Below are 20,072 nucleotides of genomic sequence, written 5' to 3'. Positions count from 1 at the left end.
GATTTTCTAATCTAACGTTAAAGATTCCCTTAAAACATTTGTACAAACATTTTGGAAATGTATGAAGAGATTGTCAAGACAGCACAAAATATCAGAACACTGATGTGTGGTTTGGCATGCTTGACCTTTTTCTGTTCCTTTCTAGCGCCAGATCGCTCATTCAATTCTGGCACAGTTGACAAGGTGGGTAGTCCTTGCTGTGAAGCATGATTTGTTTACCTATTGCAAATTTCAGCACAGCAGAGCACTGGAATGTTTTTCAGTCATGTGATTACTAGCTTTCGAAGTCAAAATACAATTTTGAAATACAACAAAATACAGTTCTCAATTTTATTATTGTCTTTAAAGTAACACATGATGCATTCTGCAAATAATTTTAAACCAACAGTGTTATTTGCCTTTTTGAAAATAAATGTGTAGTTTTATTTTAACATATGTAACTGAAGCTATAAAAGTCTATTTTACAGACATTATTCTTCATATTAACCAGCACTTTGTTGAGCTACTTTTGAATCACTGATGTAGCTACTGCATTAATTGTAACTGTGATAACTGTAGTAGCCTATTCTGAATTTGAACAATATATTTTAATGCTGCATGATTATACAGTTATACAGAGATTATACAAACTCATTGGACGTATATATGCTATGGTTTTTTCACAACCACAAAGAAATGCACAACATACGCTATCTCAATACAATAAATAGGTGAAAAATAAATGGAATGTAGATTATGGGAAAGAAAACAATTAATAAAAGTGAAATTTGCTTTGATTATGTACCAACGCCATCATTTTAGAATTAACTGAGACAATATACATTGACAGCTTTCATTCAGATATAAAAGAGCACCAGTGACTTGTCAATCATCTCTTTTAAATTAATTTCAAAACCCGTGTACTTTCCTGATATGAGTTTATATAAATTACACAGAATTACAGTCTACTACACGGAAACAGACCATTCAGCCCAACTGGTCTGCCAGCATTTATGCACCACATGACCATCCTTGCACCTTTCTTCATCTAAACCTATCAGCCTATCCTTCTATTCCCTTCTCCTTCATGTGCTCATCTAGCTTCTCTTTAAATGTATTTATGCTATCCACCTTAGCAGTTTGACCAATAAATAATGTTTGTATTGAAACACATAAGAATAATAGTTCAAGCTATAAAAAATAATTAGAAGTGTTTATAAAGTCTGTATCTAGTTTTATCATCAACACAAACCAGATGTATCTTAAGTGAATGTTCAAAAGCAAATTTTATCTACACTTTTAATAACATATTATGCTAGCTGAAAACATTGAGGTCTTTAGTGACAGGTAAATATGGTGCTCATGTCCAAGTGAAATTTTGGACCACATTATTATCCATGACTAATCATTCCATATCTGTACTGGAAAGATTTTCAACTGTGAAGCACAGGCATAATATATAGAAATGGCTTGTAATCACACGTGCTTGTTATTTCTCTTAATTTAAGGAGACATTCACATCAAAATTCAAAGTTCAACAATTTGAGTAGTGTATTGAATAGTTACCACAATTCAGTAAAGAGTTCCGACTAATCATACAGTTCAAATAAGGTTAGTTGTGGGTTTTTTTGCATAAATCTACCTTACCAGGAAATATTCAACCTTAAGTCGAGGTTTTTATGCTATATTTAGATCATCAAATAAAGCATGCTTTACATTTTCTTCAATGCTGCTAAAAAATTGTTCAAATCCTTCCACACACATTTGTAGAAACCTTTGCTATCAGGCCACTTGAAAACCTGTGTTGGAAAGAAAAATAAATAAGATTAAACAATATTTAAATAATCTCTAGACTTCATTATTCCATTGGTCTCCTTGCTAACCTTCCATCCTCGAGCTCTATAAGCTGGAAATTATCCAAAAATCTGTTGCCTCTTTCCTAACTCACACCAAATCCCATTCACCCATCATCCCTGCTCTTGGTGGCCTACATTGGCTTCCAGAATGGCAACACCTCAGTTTTAAAATGTTCATCCTTATTTTCAAATTCCTCTATGGTTGTTCCCTTCCACATCTCTGTAGCTTCCTCCAACCCAATGAGTCATTGAGATTCCTGCATTCCTCCAATTCCGGGCTCTTGTGCATCACTGAGTTTAGTTACTCTATCTTACATCTGTGCCTTCATCTGCCTAGGGGAGGCGATGGCATAGTGCTATTGTCACTGGACTAGTATTCCAGAGACCCAGGGTAATGCTTTGGGGACCCAGATTCAAATCCTGCCACAGCAAATGGTGAAATTTGAATTCAATAAAAAATCTGGATGACCATGAAGCATTTGTCGTAAAAATCCATCTGATTCACTAATGCCCTTTAGAGAAGGAAATCTGCCATCCTTACCAGGTCTGGCCTACATGTGACTCCAAGCTCACAGCAATGTGGTTGACTCTTAAATGCCCTCTGAACAATTAGGGATGGGCAATAAATACTGGCCTAGCCAGAGACATCCACATCCAATGAATAAAAAAAACCTTAAGTTCTTGAATTGTTTCGCTAAGCCTTTTTGCCTCTCTACCCTTCTCTCCTTTATACCTAACTTTTTAATCAATCTTTTGGCACCTGTCCTAACATCTCCTTACTTGGAGTGAAATTTTCTGCAATAACGCTCCTGTGAAGTACCATGGAATCTTTTACTCTCTTAGAGTTGCTGTACAAATGCAGGTTGTTGTTTTTAAGGATGTTTAAATCAGTCATTTTATTTTTTGTTTAATCAACCAAACTTCTCAAGCACAACTAAAGCAAGACCAATGAGCAGTAAAATTGACTTTTAAAAAAATTGTTCATGGGACGTGGGCATCGTTGGTATGGCCAATATTTATTTCCAATTCCTTCTTGAGCTACTACAGTTCACGTAGTGCAGGTTTATCACGGTGCTTTTGGGGAGGGAGTTCCAGGATTTTGACCCAGCGACTATGAAGTAACAGCAATGTAGTTCCAAGGCAGGATGGTGTATATCTTGGAGAGGAACTTGTAAGCGAATGGTGTTCTCATGAGCCTGCTGCCCTTGTTCTTCCAGCTGGTAGAGGTCAAAGGTTTGGAAGTTGCTGTCGAAGGAGCCATGGTGAGTTGCTGCAGTGTAGCCTATAGACAACACGCACTGCTGCCATAGTTTGCTATTAGTGGAGCACTGGGGCTGAATAGACACCATATCAAATCTGGAAAGTTTCCTCCAAAGGCACCCGAGATCCATCGTGAGAATTCAACAGTATGACAAGAATCATAAACAATGGGGTCCTTCAATGTGCCCGGCTCAACAGCTTGGAGACTAGCCTCCAGAAAATTAAACTTACATGGGCAGGTATGGGCTGGATTTAATGGTATTCCACTGGGCAGCCTTAACTGATTTAGAGTGAAACTTCTGCCCCCATCTGGAGAAAGTCTGGTCTTAGAGAGCTGCTGGCTGGCAGTTCTGTAGTCACAGCAGCACCAGTAGTGGCCACTGCTGGGACTACAAGCAGTCCCTGAGGAGAAGTGTCGTGGTATGTCCAGAGAGTTTGGGTGGGTCAGCAAGATGGGGTGGGGGGTGGAGGGGGTTTGTGGGACCATGTTTTAGAGTGGGAAGCTTAAAGAGGGGAGAGGTGCAATCTTGGGGGGAGGGAGGGGTACCTTCGATGGGCACTGGGAAAGCTGTTGGGCTGCCCACCTTGCTTATGCTTTCCCCTGCTGCATGTATTTTAGCAGAGGTAAATAAGTCCATTAATTGGCCGATTAAGGGCTTAAGTAGACGGGTTGCCTGACGCCTTACCTGCCCATCCTAATATGGGACATAGGTCAGGGTCGGATGGGAAGGTGGTGGGCAGGCCAAAGTTTTATTTTACGAGCGCCCCGCCTTCAAATATGCTGGCAGGGAGCCATAAAATTCAGCCATATATCTCCCACATGAATGGCTACAGAGTCCCCAAGCTAATCTTCTATGGGTAACTGTCTCAGGACAAACAACATCAAGGTAGTCAGTACAAATGATACATGCCAACACACAAACATATGAAGTAGAAACAGAAGTAGGTCATTCAATCGCTTGAGCCTGCTCTGCCATTTGATTAGATCATGGCTAATATGATTGTGGCCTCAACTCTACTTTCATGTTTATCTCTCATAACTTTTGGCTTCCTTGTCAATCTATCTGCAAAAATAAATATTTTTGTGTTTTTATTTTTATTATTATTTTTGATTTTGTTTCAGATTTCCAGCATCTGCAGTATTTTGTTTTTATCTTATATGAATCTATCTAACTCAATCTTAAAAATATTCAATGACCGTGCCTCCACTGCTCTCTGGGGAGACTAATGGTCCTCTTGTGAGAAAAAAATTCTCCTCATCTCCATCTTAAATGGGAGACACCTTATCTTTAAACTGTGTCTCCTAGTTTAGTCTCTCCCAAAAGGGGAAATATCCTCTCAGTATTCAACCTAACAAGTCCCCTTAGGATCTTATGTTTCAATTAGATCACCACTCATTCTCCTAAACTCCAAAGGACACAGGCCCAACCTTTCCTCATAGTATAAGCCCTTCATCTCAGAATAACTCCCTCACCCCAGAAATCAATTGAGTAATCCTTTTCTTAACTGCTTCTAATGCAATTTAATTGCTTTAAATAAGGAGACCAAAGCTGGACACTGTACTCCAGATGCCATCTCACCAATGCCTTGTACAAGTGTAGCAGAACTTCCCTATTTTTATATTCCATTCCCCTTGCAATAAATGACAAGATTCCATTTGCCTTCCTAATTACTTATTGTACCTTCTTACCAACTTAATGTGATTCATGTACCAAGATACTCGGGGATCCCTCTGCACTGTAGAGCTCTGCAATCTCTCTCCATTTAAAGAATGTACTATTTCTATTCTTCCTACCAAAGTGGATAAGTTTACATTTTCACACATCATATTCCACTGCCACATTTGTGCCGACTCACTTAACCTATCTGTATATCTTTGCAGACTCCTTATGTCCTCTTCACAATTCACTCTCCTACTTTTGTGTAATCAGCAAATTTAGTAACCATACATTCGGTCCGTTCATCCAAGTCATTGATATAGATTGTAAATAGAGGCCCCAGCACTGATCCCTGTGGCACTCCATTAGTTACAGCTTGCTAAGCTGAAAATGACACATTTATCCCTACTCTCTGCTTCTTGTTAGCTAACCAATCCTCTCTTCATGCCACTGTGGTACCCTTTACACCATGAACTCTTGTACTGTGTAGTAACCTTTAATGTGGCACCTTGTCAAATGCCTTTTGAAAATCCAAGTACACCACATCTGCAACAGGTTGCTTGTTACTTCCTCAAAGAGCTCCAAAAAAAGTCAAACACGACTTCCCTTTCACAAAACCACATTGGCTCTGCCTAATTGCATAAGATTTTCTAAGTGCCCTGCTTATAACCTCCTTAATAACAGATTCTAGCATTTTCCCTATGACAGATGTTAGGCTAACTGGCCTATAAGTTCCTGTTTTCTGTCTTCCTCATCTTGAATAGAGGAGTTTCATTAAATATTCTCTAATCTGATGGAACCTTTCCAGAATCTAGGGAATTTTGGAAAATTACAAACCAAAACATCTAATATCTCAGCAGCCACTTCTTTTAAGACCCGAGGACAAATCCTGGAAACTTGTCAGCTATTGGTTATAATTGATTTGTCAGTACCCATTCCCTGGTGATTGTAATTGTCCCGCCCTCCCTTTCATCTCTTGATTTACAAGTATTTCTGGGATATTTTTTGTGTCTTCTATTGTGATAACAGACACAAAGGGCAGAATCGTCCCAGATTTGCACTAAGTGTGGTGGCAGGCGGGAGAAAGGACGTTTTACCTGCCGGCCACATTGGCGGCTTCTCACGCTGTATCGTCCCAATCCTGCCACATTAATTATGCATCACGGGGAAACATGCCATTTCGATGGCGGGCGGGCTCTCATTCGCCCGCCACACAATCACCTCACTGCTTCATCTCGCCGGGTGCCGTATTTAAAGTGCAGCTGCGAACACACGTCTCAGTGCTTCCAGCCCAGGGGTGCTGCACAGAAGACATGGCCCTGAAAGGCAAGAAGTCTGCAGCCCCCAAGTTTCAAGACCCATCTCTCAAGCACCTTTTGGACGCCGCGGAGGCCCGCAGTGATGACTTGTACCCTGCACTGGCCGTGGGATGGGCAGCATAATCACAAATCCAGCATGGGACGCAGTGGCAGTGGTGGTCAGCACCAACACCCTACAAAAGAGGACAGCCACCCAGTGGCGAAAAAGGATGAATGATCTCCTTTGTTCTGCAAGGGTAAGTCCCTCTTCTCATCACTCTCAACTCACACACTCACAAACCCATCACACATCCACAGGGATCTCACTCACTGCCAGTTCAAGAGACATAACCATTCACTCTCACATGAACACCTTCACTGTGCTCATCCTGTCCATGGAACCACTCACCACCCACACATGCCTGGCATACTTATCATCTGGCCTGGCAGGGGCTCTCTCCATCTCTATTCACGCAGGACAAGCTGGCACATAACAACAGGGAGAGATCGTAGTCTGCTGGAGGAATGCCTGAAACCAAGGTCCTCACAGACTTTGAAAACAGAGCCATGCAGCTGGCCCGTGAGGATCTGGACTGTTCTTGTGCTGACGGTGAGGTCGGCGATGCTCTACCAAGTGAGGGTCCAGCAGTGGAATATCCATCAGACAACCATGCTGTGAGTGATGTGTCCTGTTTCACAGGCCACTGCCATGCACTAGTTATCTCTCCTTGCTTTCGCAGGCGCATCTGGGAAACTAATAGCTAATTAGCTATCCTGGACAGTCCAATTCTCTTAATTTTAGAACTAAAATAGACAGTTTAAAACACAGCTGTTTAGAACCTGATACTTACAACACCTTTCAGGGGCTTTGGGAGACTCAGAGACTACTCACTGTGAACTCAGAGACTGTTTCCATTGTGTCCAACCATGAACACCTTACTCCATTACCCCAGTAACACAATCTGGGCCACCCTTTGATCTATAACCACTTCAGGCTTGTTGTTAAGCAGACTTCAGAATAGGTCACATGGCTCACTCTGTTTTTACTTTAAATTAAACACATAGTTACAAAATGTAACAATCTTACAAACCTCATAACTGTGACAATACAGTTTGAGTATCTTTCATACGAAACCCTTGGGACCGATTGCGTTTTGGATTTCAGATAATTTTGTTTTTCAGATACCGCATACAGGCTTAGGCCTATTTACATTACAATGGCGAAAGCCGAGGCTAACTATAGTCTAAAGTGAATAAAATGGCTAGAAAAGTAAGATGTGCCACTGAATAATAAATACAGGGTACCTGTAATAAGTTCCCATCCGTGGTGCCATCTATGATTCTACTTTTAAGAGAGGGTTTGCAAAGTAAACAGTGCAGGCAAAAAACTAGACTTCCCACGGGCGTGTCAGGTGTGGTCGGCGAGGTTCGTGTCAGCTCAGGTAGTATTGGCTCAGGTCAGAAACTTCCCGTGCTAAAGGTCGGGCGTGTTCAGCGAGGTTCTTGTTGGCTCAGGTCAGAGACTTCCCGGGCTAAAGGTCGATGAGTTTCAAAAAAAGTGCTTTGGGATGTGTTCTGTTTTTGGATTTACAGATAAAGGATACTTGACCTGGTATATCAGTTGATTTCATTAAAACTGCAGATTAAGAGGTTATTTTTGATGCGGGAGATGGTTTTATGGCAACAGAAAGATTGATTAGAGTAATAGCCAAAGTGTATCATAAAGGATGTCATTTGAATAGTGTATTAGTTATTTAGAGAGATTAAAATGATCATTCATACATGTGTCCAAAAAGGTCTGAACTGCAAAAGATTATTTATACTTGAGAAAACTGGCAGAGGATAGTAAAACTGACAGATTTCTGCAATTGCTTCAGGCTAAGAAGTGGGCATGAGAAGTTGGTGAAGCCTGAAATGGCTGTAGGAAGACTACATGCAATACCTACACTGCAAAATTAAGCATCAGAGAATATACAGGCTGCCTGAAGAGGCTGCAAGAATCCAGGAGGCAGATGTCTCTGCAACAAGCAGGTCTTGGGAATGGCAATGTTGCAGAATAAGAGAACAGTAGAGAACGCAGAAAGGCAGCAGAGAATATAGAGAGTACCTGATCTCAAGCATCCGCTGGGAGTTAGGTCGGGGAATTGAAATTAATAGTAAGTTTTTATACAAATAAATTAAAGGAGAGATGCAAGTGCAAGGGAAGCATTAGCGGAGTACAGAAAGTGTAGGGTGGAGCTTAAGAAAGCAATTAGGAGAGCAAAGAGGGGATATGAGAAAGCTCCAGCTGGTAAAAGTATGGAAAATCCCAAGATATTCTATAAATATATCAATGGGAAGAGGATAACCAGGGAAATAGTACGGCCCATTAGGAACCAAGGGGGCAATCTATGGGTGGAGCCAGAGGACATCGGTAGAGTGTTGAATGAATACTTCACATCCGTCTTCACCCAAGAGAATGAGGATGAAGGTATCGAACTCCGGAAGAGAGACTGCAAGGTTCTTGAGCAAATAAGTATTGGGAGTGACAAGGTATTGGAGGTGTTGGCAGGCTTAAAAGTGGACAAATCTCCAGGTCCGTATGATTTGTGTCCCAGAGTGCTGAGGGAAGCAAGGGATGAGATCGCACGGGCTCTGACCCGAATTTTTAATACCTCTCTGGCTATGGGGGTGGTGCCAGAGGACTGGAGAACAGTTAATGTGGTTCCACTATTTAAGAAGGGTTGTAGAGATAAGCCAGGGAACTACAGGCCAGTGAGTCTCACGTCAGTGGTAGGGAAACTATTGGAAAAAATTCTGAAGGAGAGAATCTATCTCCACTTGGAGAGGCAAGGTTTGATCAGGGATAGTCAGCATGGCTTTGTCAGAGGGAGGTCATGCCTAACAAACTTGATTGAATTTTTTGAGGAGGTGACCAGGTGCGTAGATGAAGGTAGTGGAGTTGATGTAGTTTATATGGATTTCAGCAAAGCCTTTGACAAGGTCTCACATGGCAGACTTATAAAGAAGGCAAATGCACATGGGATACAGGGCAATTTGATAAAGTGGATTCAAAATTGGCTTAGTTGTAGGAGAAAGAGGGTGATGACAGAAGGATGCTTTAGTGACTGGAAGCCAGTGTCCAGTGGCATACCACAGGGATCTGTGATGGGTCCCCTATTATTTGTCATTTATATAAATGACATAGATGACTATGTGGGGGGTAGGATTAGTAAGTTTGCGGATGACACAAAGATTGGCCGGGTGGTTAACAGTGAGGTTGAGTGTCTTGGGCTACAGGAAGATATAGACGGGATGGTCAAATGGGCAGATAAGTGGCAGATGGAATTTAACCCTGAAAAGTGTGAGGTGATACACTTTGGAAGGAGTAATTTGACAAGGAAGTATTCAATGAACGGCATGACACTAGGAAGTTCTGAGGAACAAAGGGACCTTGGCTTGTGCGTCCATACATCTCTGAAGGCGGAGGGGCATGTTAATGCGGTGGTGAAAAAGGCATATGGGACACTTGCCTTTATCAATCGAGGCATAGATTACAAAAGTAGGGAAGTCATGTTGGAGTTGTATAGAACCTTGCTAAGGCCACAGCTGGAGTACTGTGTGCAGTTCTGGTCGCCACATTATAGGAAGGATGTGATTGCACTGGAAGGGGTGCAGAGGACATTCACCAGGATGTTGCCTGGGATGAACCATTTAAGTTATGAAGAGAGGTTGGATAGACTCGGGTTGTTTTCGTTGGAGCAGAGAAGACTGAGGGGCGACCTGATCGAGGTGTACAAGATTATGAGGGGCATGGACAGGGTGGATAGGGAGCAGCTGTTCCCCTTAGTTGAAGGGTCAGTCACAAGGGGACATAAGTTCAAGGTGAGGGGCAGGAGGTTTAGGGGGGACGTAAGGAAAAACCTTTTTACCCAGAGGGTGATGACGGTCTGGAATGCGCTGCCTGGGAGGGTGGTGGAGGCAGGTTGCCTCACATCCTTTAAAAAATACCTGGATGAGCACTTGGCATGTCATAACATTCAAGGCTATGGGCCAAGTGCGGGTAAATAGGATTAGGTAGGTAGGTCAGGTGTTTCTCACGTGTTGCTGCAGACTCGATGGGCCAAACAGCCTCTTCTGCACTGTGAGATTCTGTGAAACAGAGTTAATGTGCAAAACAGTAGTAGCTAGAAACAAAAGAGTAGATGGTCTTAGCGATACATATATTAGTCCCACCCTGATGGGGGACTTACAACTGGATGCTGAAGACTCCAAAGCATTTTTTAAATAATGTGGCTTGGTGTTTGCACTCAGTTGCATTGTTTTATCACCACATTTCAGTTTGAACTGGCCTCGGGAGCCAAGGTAAATCGTGGGAAGAGCGAGGCCATGTTCTTTGGGAACTGGGCTGACCGATCCTTTGTCCCCTTCACTGTCAGGGCTGACGGCCTGAAGGTGCTGGGGATATGGTTCGGAGGGACCAGGGCATGCGTTAGAAACTGGAAGGAGCGAGTATCTATGGTGAAAAGGAAACTGGGCATGTGGGAGCGACGCTCCCTCTCCATTGCGGGTAAGAACCTGGTCATCAGGTGTGAGGCACTCTCGCTGTTGCTGTGCGTGGCACAGGTCTGGCCCATTCCACACTCCTGCGTGGTGGCGATCACTCGAGCCATCTTCCGCTTTATCTGGAGGTCAAAAATGGATCGTGTCCGCAGGGACGCGATGTACAAGCCTCTAGATAAAGGGGAAAAAACGTGCCCAACATCGCCCTCATACTGATGGCCACCTTTGTGTGTGGCTGCATCAAGCGGTGCGTAGACCCTCAGTACGCAAACACCAAGTGTCACTATGTGCTGAGGTTCTACCTGTCCCCGGTGTTGTGAAGGATGGGTCTGGCCACGCTGCCGCGGAACGCTCCAAGTAATTGGACCGTGCCGTACCACCTGTCCCTGGTGGAAAAATTTATGCAGAAAAACACCTTTGACCACAAGTCCATCAGGCAGTGGTCAGCACGTAACGTCTTAGAGGCCCTGAGGGAAAAGGAGAGGGTGGACCCTGTGGGATGGTTCCCCTAGCAGACTGTCAAAGTCATTTGGCAGAATGCCTCATCGCCAGAACTTTCCAACAAGCACCAAGACGTGGCTTGGCTGGTGGTGAGAAAGGCCCTCCCCGTCAGATCCTTCCTACACGCCAGGAGTCTCACCCCCTCTGCACGTTGCCCTCGAGGTGGCTGTGGTGGGGAAGAGACCGTTGTTCACCTCCTTGTGGATTGTGCCTTTGCAAAGAAGGTCTGGAGAGAGATGCAGTGGTTGCTGTCGAGGTTCATCCTGAGCAGTTCTGTGACACAGGACTCTGTGCTCTATGGGCTGTTCCCAGGGACACAGACCGAGACAAACATCAACTGCAGCTGGAGGATCATCAACTTGGTGAAAGACGCGCTTTGGTCTGCCCGAAACTTGTTGGTCTTCCAGCACAAAGAGTTGTCCCCGACCGAGTGTTGCGGACTGGCACAATCCAAAGTCCAGGACTACGTGCTGAGGGACGCACTAAAGCTTGGGGCAGCTGCCGCAAAGGCGCAATGGGGAAGGGTCGCTGTCTAAGACCTTTCTGCCACAGTGCACCGAGGGGCTGGGAACTGTTTAAATCCCCTCGGGCTGTACAGCTCAAAATGAAAGGCTGTAAATGATTGTAATATTGGTTGTACTGATGCACCTGGTGATACATTTTGTAAAAGTTGAACCGGATTGTACCCTTGAAATGGTGTTTTTGAAATGGTTTGGTATGTGGTTGAAGATATTTTATGAATAAAGTATATTTTTGCAAAAAAAAAAATCACCACATTTCACCTGGAATCAGTGTAATCAGGTAAAAGATCACAGAACTTTAAATGCAAATTACATGTGCAACTCGAATTTCTGCAACCCTTTATGCTAGTTTAAAAAATATTGTGTTACAATCTGCATGTACCCATAAAGCTGGCTATGGCTCCAGAATGAATTAATCACCATTGGTAAATTTCCATTAATTACACCTCTTTTCAGGCCTTTGAGGAGGCTCTGAAAATTAAGCTGGAACATTTGGGTGCAACACTAACAGGAACCTTTTAAAAATTTTTGATTTCTAAAAAACACTTACTAAGACACTGACTATTGTACTCCAATTTAACTAGCAAAAGGTTCTGTATATTTTTAAGTAATTTTCAGTAAATCAGACACTGGGATTCAAAATGCTTTTTTTGAGATAAACTCACTTTCAGCTGTATTAGTCAAACTGAAACAAGTTACCACTTTTAAATGTGCAAAGAGTGTTAAAAAAATAAATTCAAACACTCCCATTTGCACTGGCTCATGTCAGATTTTGTGTTCGGCACTATGCAAATGAATTTGACTAGGAACTTGTGGGGTGAGGTGGAGGGGGGGGAAGAATTTCAAAATGAGAGCAATTTGTTGCACCCAAAGTGGAAACTCTAACCTTATTTCTAACTTACAGTGAGAGTTACAGGCCAATGATTAGATTAATATTGGGAATCTTATTAGAGGGCTACCTATTGACATCACAAGGCAACAATGCAGATAGAAATAACAACTACCTCTGTGCAGCTTAATTTTCCAAGGTTATGAATCTCCAAAGGAATGTTTTCATAGTGTTTGTCAATGAAACACATGTATAGATAAGTATAGATATAGAGTTATCTTTATGTATTACTGGTCTTCCAAGACTCTGGCCGTTACACCAGAAAGAACAAGGGCAGCAGATGCATGAGATCAACACCACCTGCAAGTTCCCGTCCAAACCACACACCAACCTGTTTTGGCAATACTCCTGTTCCTTTATTGTCGCTGGGTTAAAATCCTGGAACTCCCTCCCTGAAAGCACTATGAGTGTACCTACACCATATGGACTGCAGTAGTTCAAGATGGCTACACACCTCCGACTTCTCAACAGCAGCTAGGGATGGGCAGTAAATGCTGGCCTTGCCAGTCCCACATCCCATGAGTCAATACAAAAATAGTTACTTTTAAGCTGAGCACAGGAGTTTGGGGAAACAATTTATTTTTGTTACTACTCATTAGGTTAAGTAAAATGAGCTCATAAATTAATTGCAAAAATGTTTTTGAAACAAACGTCTGGTAACATAGCAGCTAAAATTGTTGATTGCTTTTTCTCAAACTGGTAGCATTTCAGTTTGAACAGGGTCATAACTTCTGCTCCTTTGCCACAATTTAAATGTCTTATCTAAGTCTTATGTTATCTACGTAGGAAGCATGCCTCATTTGCGGAAGAATAGGAAGCACCATTTCTGTTCCTAATGCTCAATGTGATTATGGTCACAAAGTGTTATTGAGCAAAAAATCTGTGATGAAATTACAAGTGTCAATGGTAAGTGTTTAAATAACAGAAAACAGCATTTATTCTCAACAAGCCATACCAGTACCTTTTTAATGAGAAGCAAATTATAGATTCAACATACTTATCTGCTGACGAACTCTTTCTTTAGACAGACTCTGAAACTGGGATATCCCTGTGTAGACTTGTAGCCCTGTTGGATGCAAGGTAGAAACAGCAGAAGAGACGGTGCCATTAAGTAGTAGACAATTTGTAGCTTTAATGAGCTTTGACTTAAAATACCTGAAAAGTTATATATACTTTATCTTTGTTGCTGACTTAGCAGTAAATATTCAACCAGCAAAAGTCAGCATTAGTAAAAATTGATGTATCTTATTTTGATGTAATTTGAGTTTGTGAAATAAATGTATAAGCAAGTTTATTTTATTTCCTCATTCTTTAAATAAAAACACAATGTAAATCACCTCTTGAAATTGCATTTTACTCGTACAGGAGCAAACCCAACAACTGTGCTGTGTTTAGTATGATTCAAAGTCTGTGCAACATATTAAGTAACAACTACTTTTACTATGGTCACTGATACCAAGTTGTGATACTTAAAGCATTATAGACAATAAAAGAGCTTTTAGCACGTTGAGTTTTATGTTATATCCTTGAGGTCTTCAGTGTATGACAATATTTAACAGTAAAACTTTCTGGTACTAGATTATATTTGTTAACCACTGACTTTGAATAGCTTCTTTAAATTGGTCAATGTATGTCCAGTTACTATCCAATTTTCTTTTAAACTTGTTTCAAATCAAACAATTAAACACCGATTGGCAGCTATAGTCAAGTTTTAGGTCAATTTCATTCGATCAGAGCAATGGACAGACTCTAATTCTCTGGAGTAGGCAAATATCACACCCTTATCATTGGACCAATAGGTAGCTGCTTGGTTAACTCTTCATAATCATATGAACCCATGCAATATAATTAGCAGGGATCTATAAGTATTTTTACTAACAATTAGTAATTGTTTTTAAAACCAAATGTTCCACATTGCAGATATAATATTGTATTAAATGAAACTCTTCACAAATTTGATTGTAGTATCAGACAGATAACTATTGACATTTGTTAGAATTAAGACATTTACCTTGACAATAGATCTCCAACAACCTTGTTTGAGACAAGTTTACAAAATATACAATTTAGAACAGGAGCATTATTCTACGTAATGTATAATGCATTATATATTCATCCAGATTTTGAGGTCTGAGGTGCCATTCATTACACTTACACTTGTCCACAGAATTTCTATTGATTTTATACTGAGATTTCTGGCCGTCATAGTACAGAGGGAATGGTGCATTTTTTAAATTCGTTTATGGGATGTGGGCGTCACTGGCTAGGCCAGCATTTATTGCCCATTCCTAATTGCCCTTGAGAAGGTGGTGGTGAGCTGCCTTCTTGAACCGCTGCAGTCAGAGGTGCCAGCCTTTAGATGGGATGTTAAACTCGAGCACCAGTTGCTTAATTTCATGAAATTCTGTGCCCGCTCACCCCTATTACGGGTCTAAATATTCAGCCCATTATCTCAGATGAATGTTAAAGATTCCATGCCAGTTACTTAGAAGAGCAAAGCAATCTGGCAATAACCCTTCTTCAACTGCCAAAAACAGATAAACTGGTCATTCATCTCATTGCAGTTTGTGGGGCATTACTCTATACAAAACAGCTGTCTCATTTGAACATAGATTAATAATGCCTTTAAAGTGAATAATAGTGTGAAACGCTAATGAGAGACATGACAAGATATTTTTTCATTTGCCAGTCAAATTATATTATATAGTCAAATTTATAATGACATTACGTTATATTGTATGATATATGATGCATAAGTCTGCTGGGCTGAAATTGAACTTAGTCTGACCGAGTTCTTTAAGATCGCAAACTCATTGGGCAGAATTTTCCGTGCTTGTGTCAGATGTGATCGGTGACATGAGCAGACAATATGGCGTGATCGGTTTTATGACGGCGGGGAACTAGTTCGTGATTGTCCGCTCAGCCTGCCGATGGCGGGCTGGTTTCCTGCCATTGGATGTTGGAAATTTCATTGCAATACATTAGCAGACCAGCCTGCCGGAATCGTCCCCCCCCCGCCAACCCCCCCCACCGCCGCTGGATCATCCATCCACGTCAGCGGGAAAGTACGGCGACGTGTTTCGCAACAGCACATAAAAGGTCTGCACTCAGCAGCCTGCACTTTAAGGGGAACCCGGAGGTGAGTACACAGTAACGTTGTTCAGCGCTCGCCAGGACAACATTTGAAGACAACATTTTATGTTGGGGATTTAGGGGACACATTCAGCCTGTTGTTAGGCACACAGAGGAGGCACTACAGCACGTGATTAGCAACAGGAAGGCCTGCATGCGGTGTACACAGACACTGATCTTGCCAAAATAGCCATCCAATCAAAAAAAAATCTTGAATCATTACAGTGAAGTTTTCCTTTGGAAGGAACGCAATCCCGGATCCTTGATCACAAACTATCACGACATTGCTGATCAGCAAGGCATTGTCTATGCCCAATCTATCGCCTTTGGAAGTGTATTTGAAGCCATCATCTGTATTTCCACATCGGCAAAAATGGCTGCGACATTTCAGAGGCACGATGGCAGATATTGCAAGCACAGATGACAAAAGTGAAAAGGCCTCACTTCTCCATTATGGAGGTGAAGAGCTGGAAGACACTTTTGAGACACTTACACCTGAGCAAAATGACTATGACTCAGCAAAAAATACACTTACAACCTATTTCATACCCAAGAGAAATAGAAAATACATTTATCTTTCAATGAACCAAGCAAGAAGTAAATGAGACAAATGACCAATATTGCACGCGATTGAGGCAACTACCAATGAAATGTGACTTCGGTGATGTTGAACACGTAAGATGGCAAATCAAAATGCAAACAATCGAAGATTGTCTCGCTAGTCAACTATGCCGAAAAGAACTCGAGAAAGACAGAAAACTGTCAGAGCTGCTGGTGTTAGCAAGAACACTATTGCTTTCAGAGTCTAGAGCTACTGAAGTTGAGGTTGCTAACATTAACTACCACACTCCAAGTTCAACTCCTGTGAACACTGTTCATCATTCACGTGCCAGGAAACCACCTGCAAAGCAACAACAGCAGTCTTACAGAGTTGCGACTTGTCCAAAGAATGTTTCCATTGTGGTGGTACTTAGCCACACCGGACATAATGTCCTGCTACTGGCAAACAGTGTAAAGCTTGTGGAAAACCCAACCACTTTGTTCGTGTTTGTTGCTCATCAGCAAAATCAACTGTTAAGACCAATACCACCTGAAGTGTGTCACGTACACAAGGCATAATAAAAGAGCAAGAGAATGTAGCCAAGGTAGAGCTGGATGAGCATAAATATACTTTTGTGCTCTTTCAGACACAATAAACAGCCACATGTGACAATGACCATTGGCTGCTCAGACATAGATGCCCTCACAGATACAGGAGCATGTGTCAATGTCATGGGAGACAAAAAACTCAACAGGACTGCCCCATTCTTGCAAACCAGACAATACAAAAATTTTCCCTTATAACAGTGACAAACCACTGAAGGTTCTTGGGACTTTTGAAATGCCAGTCTAATTCAAAGGCACTAAAGAAAAATCATGGCTCTTACTGTCTTGCACCATTACATCTTGGGAGGGGAAACTGAATCTACATGAAAAAGTTTAAAATAATTTTAAAATGCTCAGAAACAAAGGCATCAAAATAGCTAGGAGTGTCAAGGGACAGTGGAGCACAGAGCAATTCTTAAAGTTCATGTTCTGAACAACAGCAATAAGATAAAAGAAAAATGCAATTCCCAGGAATACAAAACATACCCATGTGCTACAAGCCCAAGAAGGCATAAGCTATTCAAATACTTTTTTTAGAGAAAAAACTCGTTATGATATTGATAGACATTTTAATCTAGCATTCCCCAGTAGATGGCAGCAACGTTTTCTAAAATTTTCAGTACGAGAAACCCAAAAGTTCTTGCAACCAGTCAGTGAATGGTGCCTGCAATTAGTTAGACTTACCCTTGCCTGTTTAATCTCCTTAATACTTTGTTATGCAAGTCACTGTTAATGCAAGATGGAAACAATGTGACATGCTCTACAGGACAAGCAGCTGTGCATCTCCTTAACCAATCAGATTGTGAAATGAACAATTCAAGGTCTGAACAAGGAAGTATAAGTTAGAGTGGGTGAATTTAGTGGAAAATTAGGTACAGAAAGAGAACTAAAGGGTTGGAAAGAAAGATTGGATTAAGAGAGAGAAACACAAGCAAAGAAAAAGCAATTGTTTATTTCTTTAAAAAAACTGTCTAATAACAATCAAAACCTAAAGGAATGAGACTTTTCACTTATAATAGCTCATTTTCAGGGTCAGAGGGGTTGGTTGTAATTAAGACTTATCACAGTATTAAAAGGGTACCTGAAATTACTTCATTTAACTTTCTGTGGTGAGTTTACTTCCTATCTACAGTGCAAGGACAGGAAACTCACGCTGCTCAAAGCGTTTAAACGGGGAGCTAGACAGTGAGGTGCTTTTGTGAAGTGGCAAATCTCAGACAGCAAATCAATTTTCACATTTCATAAGGCATCTATCTTCACTTGAAGTTGCAATGGCGTTTACACATAAATAACATTGAGCTTTATTAGTCACCCTACTATTATTTTTGACAAATTTTGAGCTTAACAGCATCATTTGTAACAATATCTACAAGACCTGATTATGTTGACATCCATACTTGAAGATGTTGCCAGAATTTTGTGGTCAGCAGCAAAGGGACAGCACTCACCACTGAGCTTGAAGAAAGTTGCTCACAAAAATTTAGCAGGCACTGAATACACCTGTGCCAATGCGACTTTCAATCTGGCATCATCTATAGGTAATCTAGGAACAGTGATCTCAGTGAATAGGCTGAGCCACCAATCAGACTGATGAGTTCTCATACAGCAAACCAAAAAGTACAAAATAAGCAGCATACATTATAACACAGATTTTAATCATTTTATAGAAAGCAAATTAATGATTGGAACATACACATAGGATTAAAGTAGAAGCTGAAATATCAAACTTTAAAAAAGTAAACAAAAGTTAATTATTTTAAAAATAATTGCATTTTTATTGTGGAATATCATGGAAAATTAGTTTTCCAGTGCTTGAGAAGTTGGTCAGCAGTATTATTGACTTAGTACATCATTAAAACTCACATTCAAGAAGGCCTAACATTTTCAACAGGTTGTACAGTGAAAATAGTGCATAAAAAGTTGAAGTTCATCTGATTCTGTGTTGATCGCACCTGTGAAGACTGTGACAGCACAGCCTGTGGAGGAAACAGGGTATCATTCACAGCTACTTCCGAATCTCCACGTTTAATTGCGCATGTAAGGACACCAGAAGTTGCTGTCAGTTTTACACAGTAATGATGACAAGTGCCAACAGTTTCGCCATCATTACAACTGCAAATTTCGTGCCATTACGTTCCTATCTGAATACTATTAACTCGAGATCTAGCACAAATGTGAAGAAGCAACTATTATGCTTGACATCATTGCTAATCTGAAGCATCTTGATGGCTTACTGAACCACTGATATAATGTTCAATGATGCAGACATGCAGGTTTGGTGGATGTGCAAGGGAGCAGCATAATATCCTCTTTGGAGCACAGTGGGACCCACTGATAAGCAGTAAAAATTATTACAGGCCCAATAAAGTGAAAGCACTAGACAGATATGGCAGTAAGTGTGCAAAGAGCTGCTTCACCATAAAAAAGTGCCAAAATAAGCAATGAACTATAATGCCAAATATTACAGCAGATCAAATATAGACATGACCAGAAGTTAAGTAATGAAGGTCAATATAAATTTCTTGAACAGGATAGATGAATGTGACAGGAAGTTGCAGGAAACAAAAGATATGACAAAATAGCTTTATAAACAGCTATCAAGAATTTAGCAAATAACTTCAAATTAAGCATTAAGATGAGCAATGAAAGTTAATGTGAAGCATCCGAAGAGATCATTTATGAACAGGGTAAGTCGTCACAGGAGATAAACATATATATCTAAATATCTGACCGATAATTAGCGGTATGAGTTTAGGAAGCAACATTTCAGAGTGTACCAAGCAAGCGAAATTCAAACTATATTGCATCACCCATGATATCAAAGACCAGGGTTACAGTATCAATTTACAATATACTTTCGGTCTTGACATACTGTTCTTCTGTCAGGAGTGAGTGGTGTTAATTGATGCAAACAATTGTAGATTGAGGATGATGCAACTCAGTTTACCCTCCTAAAGCCTCATAATAGGCAGGGTGGCTTTATATGGTGCGTGGTTGGGTGAAGTTGATAAATACAACCAATTTCCTGGTTTGTATTATCAAATGTTACATTCACATATGCATGACCATGAATTACCACTAAAGGTGAATTGACAGCACTACAGTAATACTGATCTAAGCACATCATACCCAATGGAGCAGAAACAAAATTCTCCTGCTTCTCTCCCTTTCAATGCTGCCATCACCATTCCTCTAAAAAAAAAATCTTGCCCTTGGTCAGTCAGTCCTCTCCAATTATTTGCAATCTGTAAACTTCCTTTCTTCTCAGCAATCCTAAAAATGTTGCCATG

At 41.1% G+C, this 20,072-nt stretch overlaps 1 protein-coding gene across 5 annotated transcripts in view; it reads right to left on the bottom strand.

Annotated features, from left to right (window-relative positions):
- Positions 1–316: 316 nt before the first annotated feature.
- Positions 317–20,072, bottom strand: part of LOC144684510 (calcium uptake protein 3, mitochondrial-like) — a 175,685-nt gene continuing 155,929 nt past the window's right edge. For all 5 annotated transcript variants that reach the window (XM_078548356.1, XM_078548366.1, XM_078548384.1 and 2 more), the window contains 2 exons: positions 13,502–13,570; positions 317–1,778 (listed from right to left, as the gene is read on the bottom strand). In XM_078548356.1, coding sequence (XP_078404482.1) covers positions 13,502–13,570 — 69 coding nt within the window. In that variant the 3' untranslated portion in view covers positions 317–1,778. The remainder of the gene's footprint in view (positions 1,779–13,501; positions 13,571–20,072) is intronic.

The sequence above is a fragment of the Cetorhinus maximus genome, chromosome 1 (assembly GCF_964194155.1).
Source record: "Cetorhinus maximus chromosome 1, sCetMax3.hap1.1, whole genome shotgun sequence".
NCBI classification, from domain to species: Eukaryota; Metazoa; Chordata; class Chondrichthyes; order Lamniformes; family Cetorhinidae; genus Cetorhinus; species Cetorhinus maximus.
The sequence above is the reverse complement of the archived record's forward strand: the minus strand, read 5'-3'. Positions and strand labels throughout refer to the sequence as shown.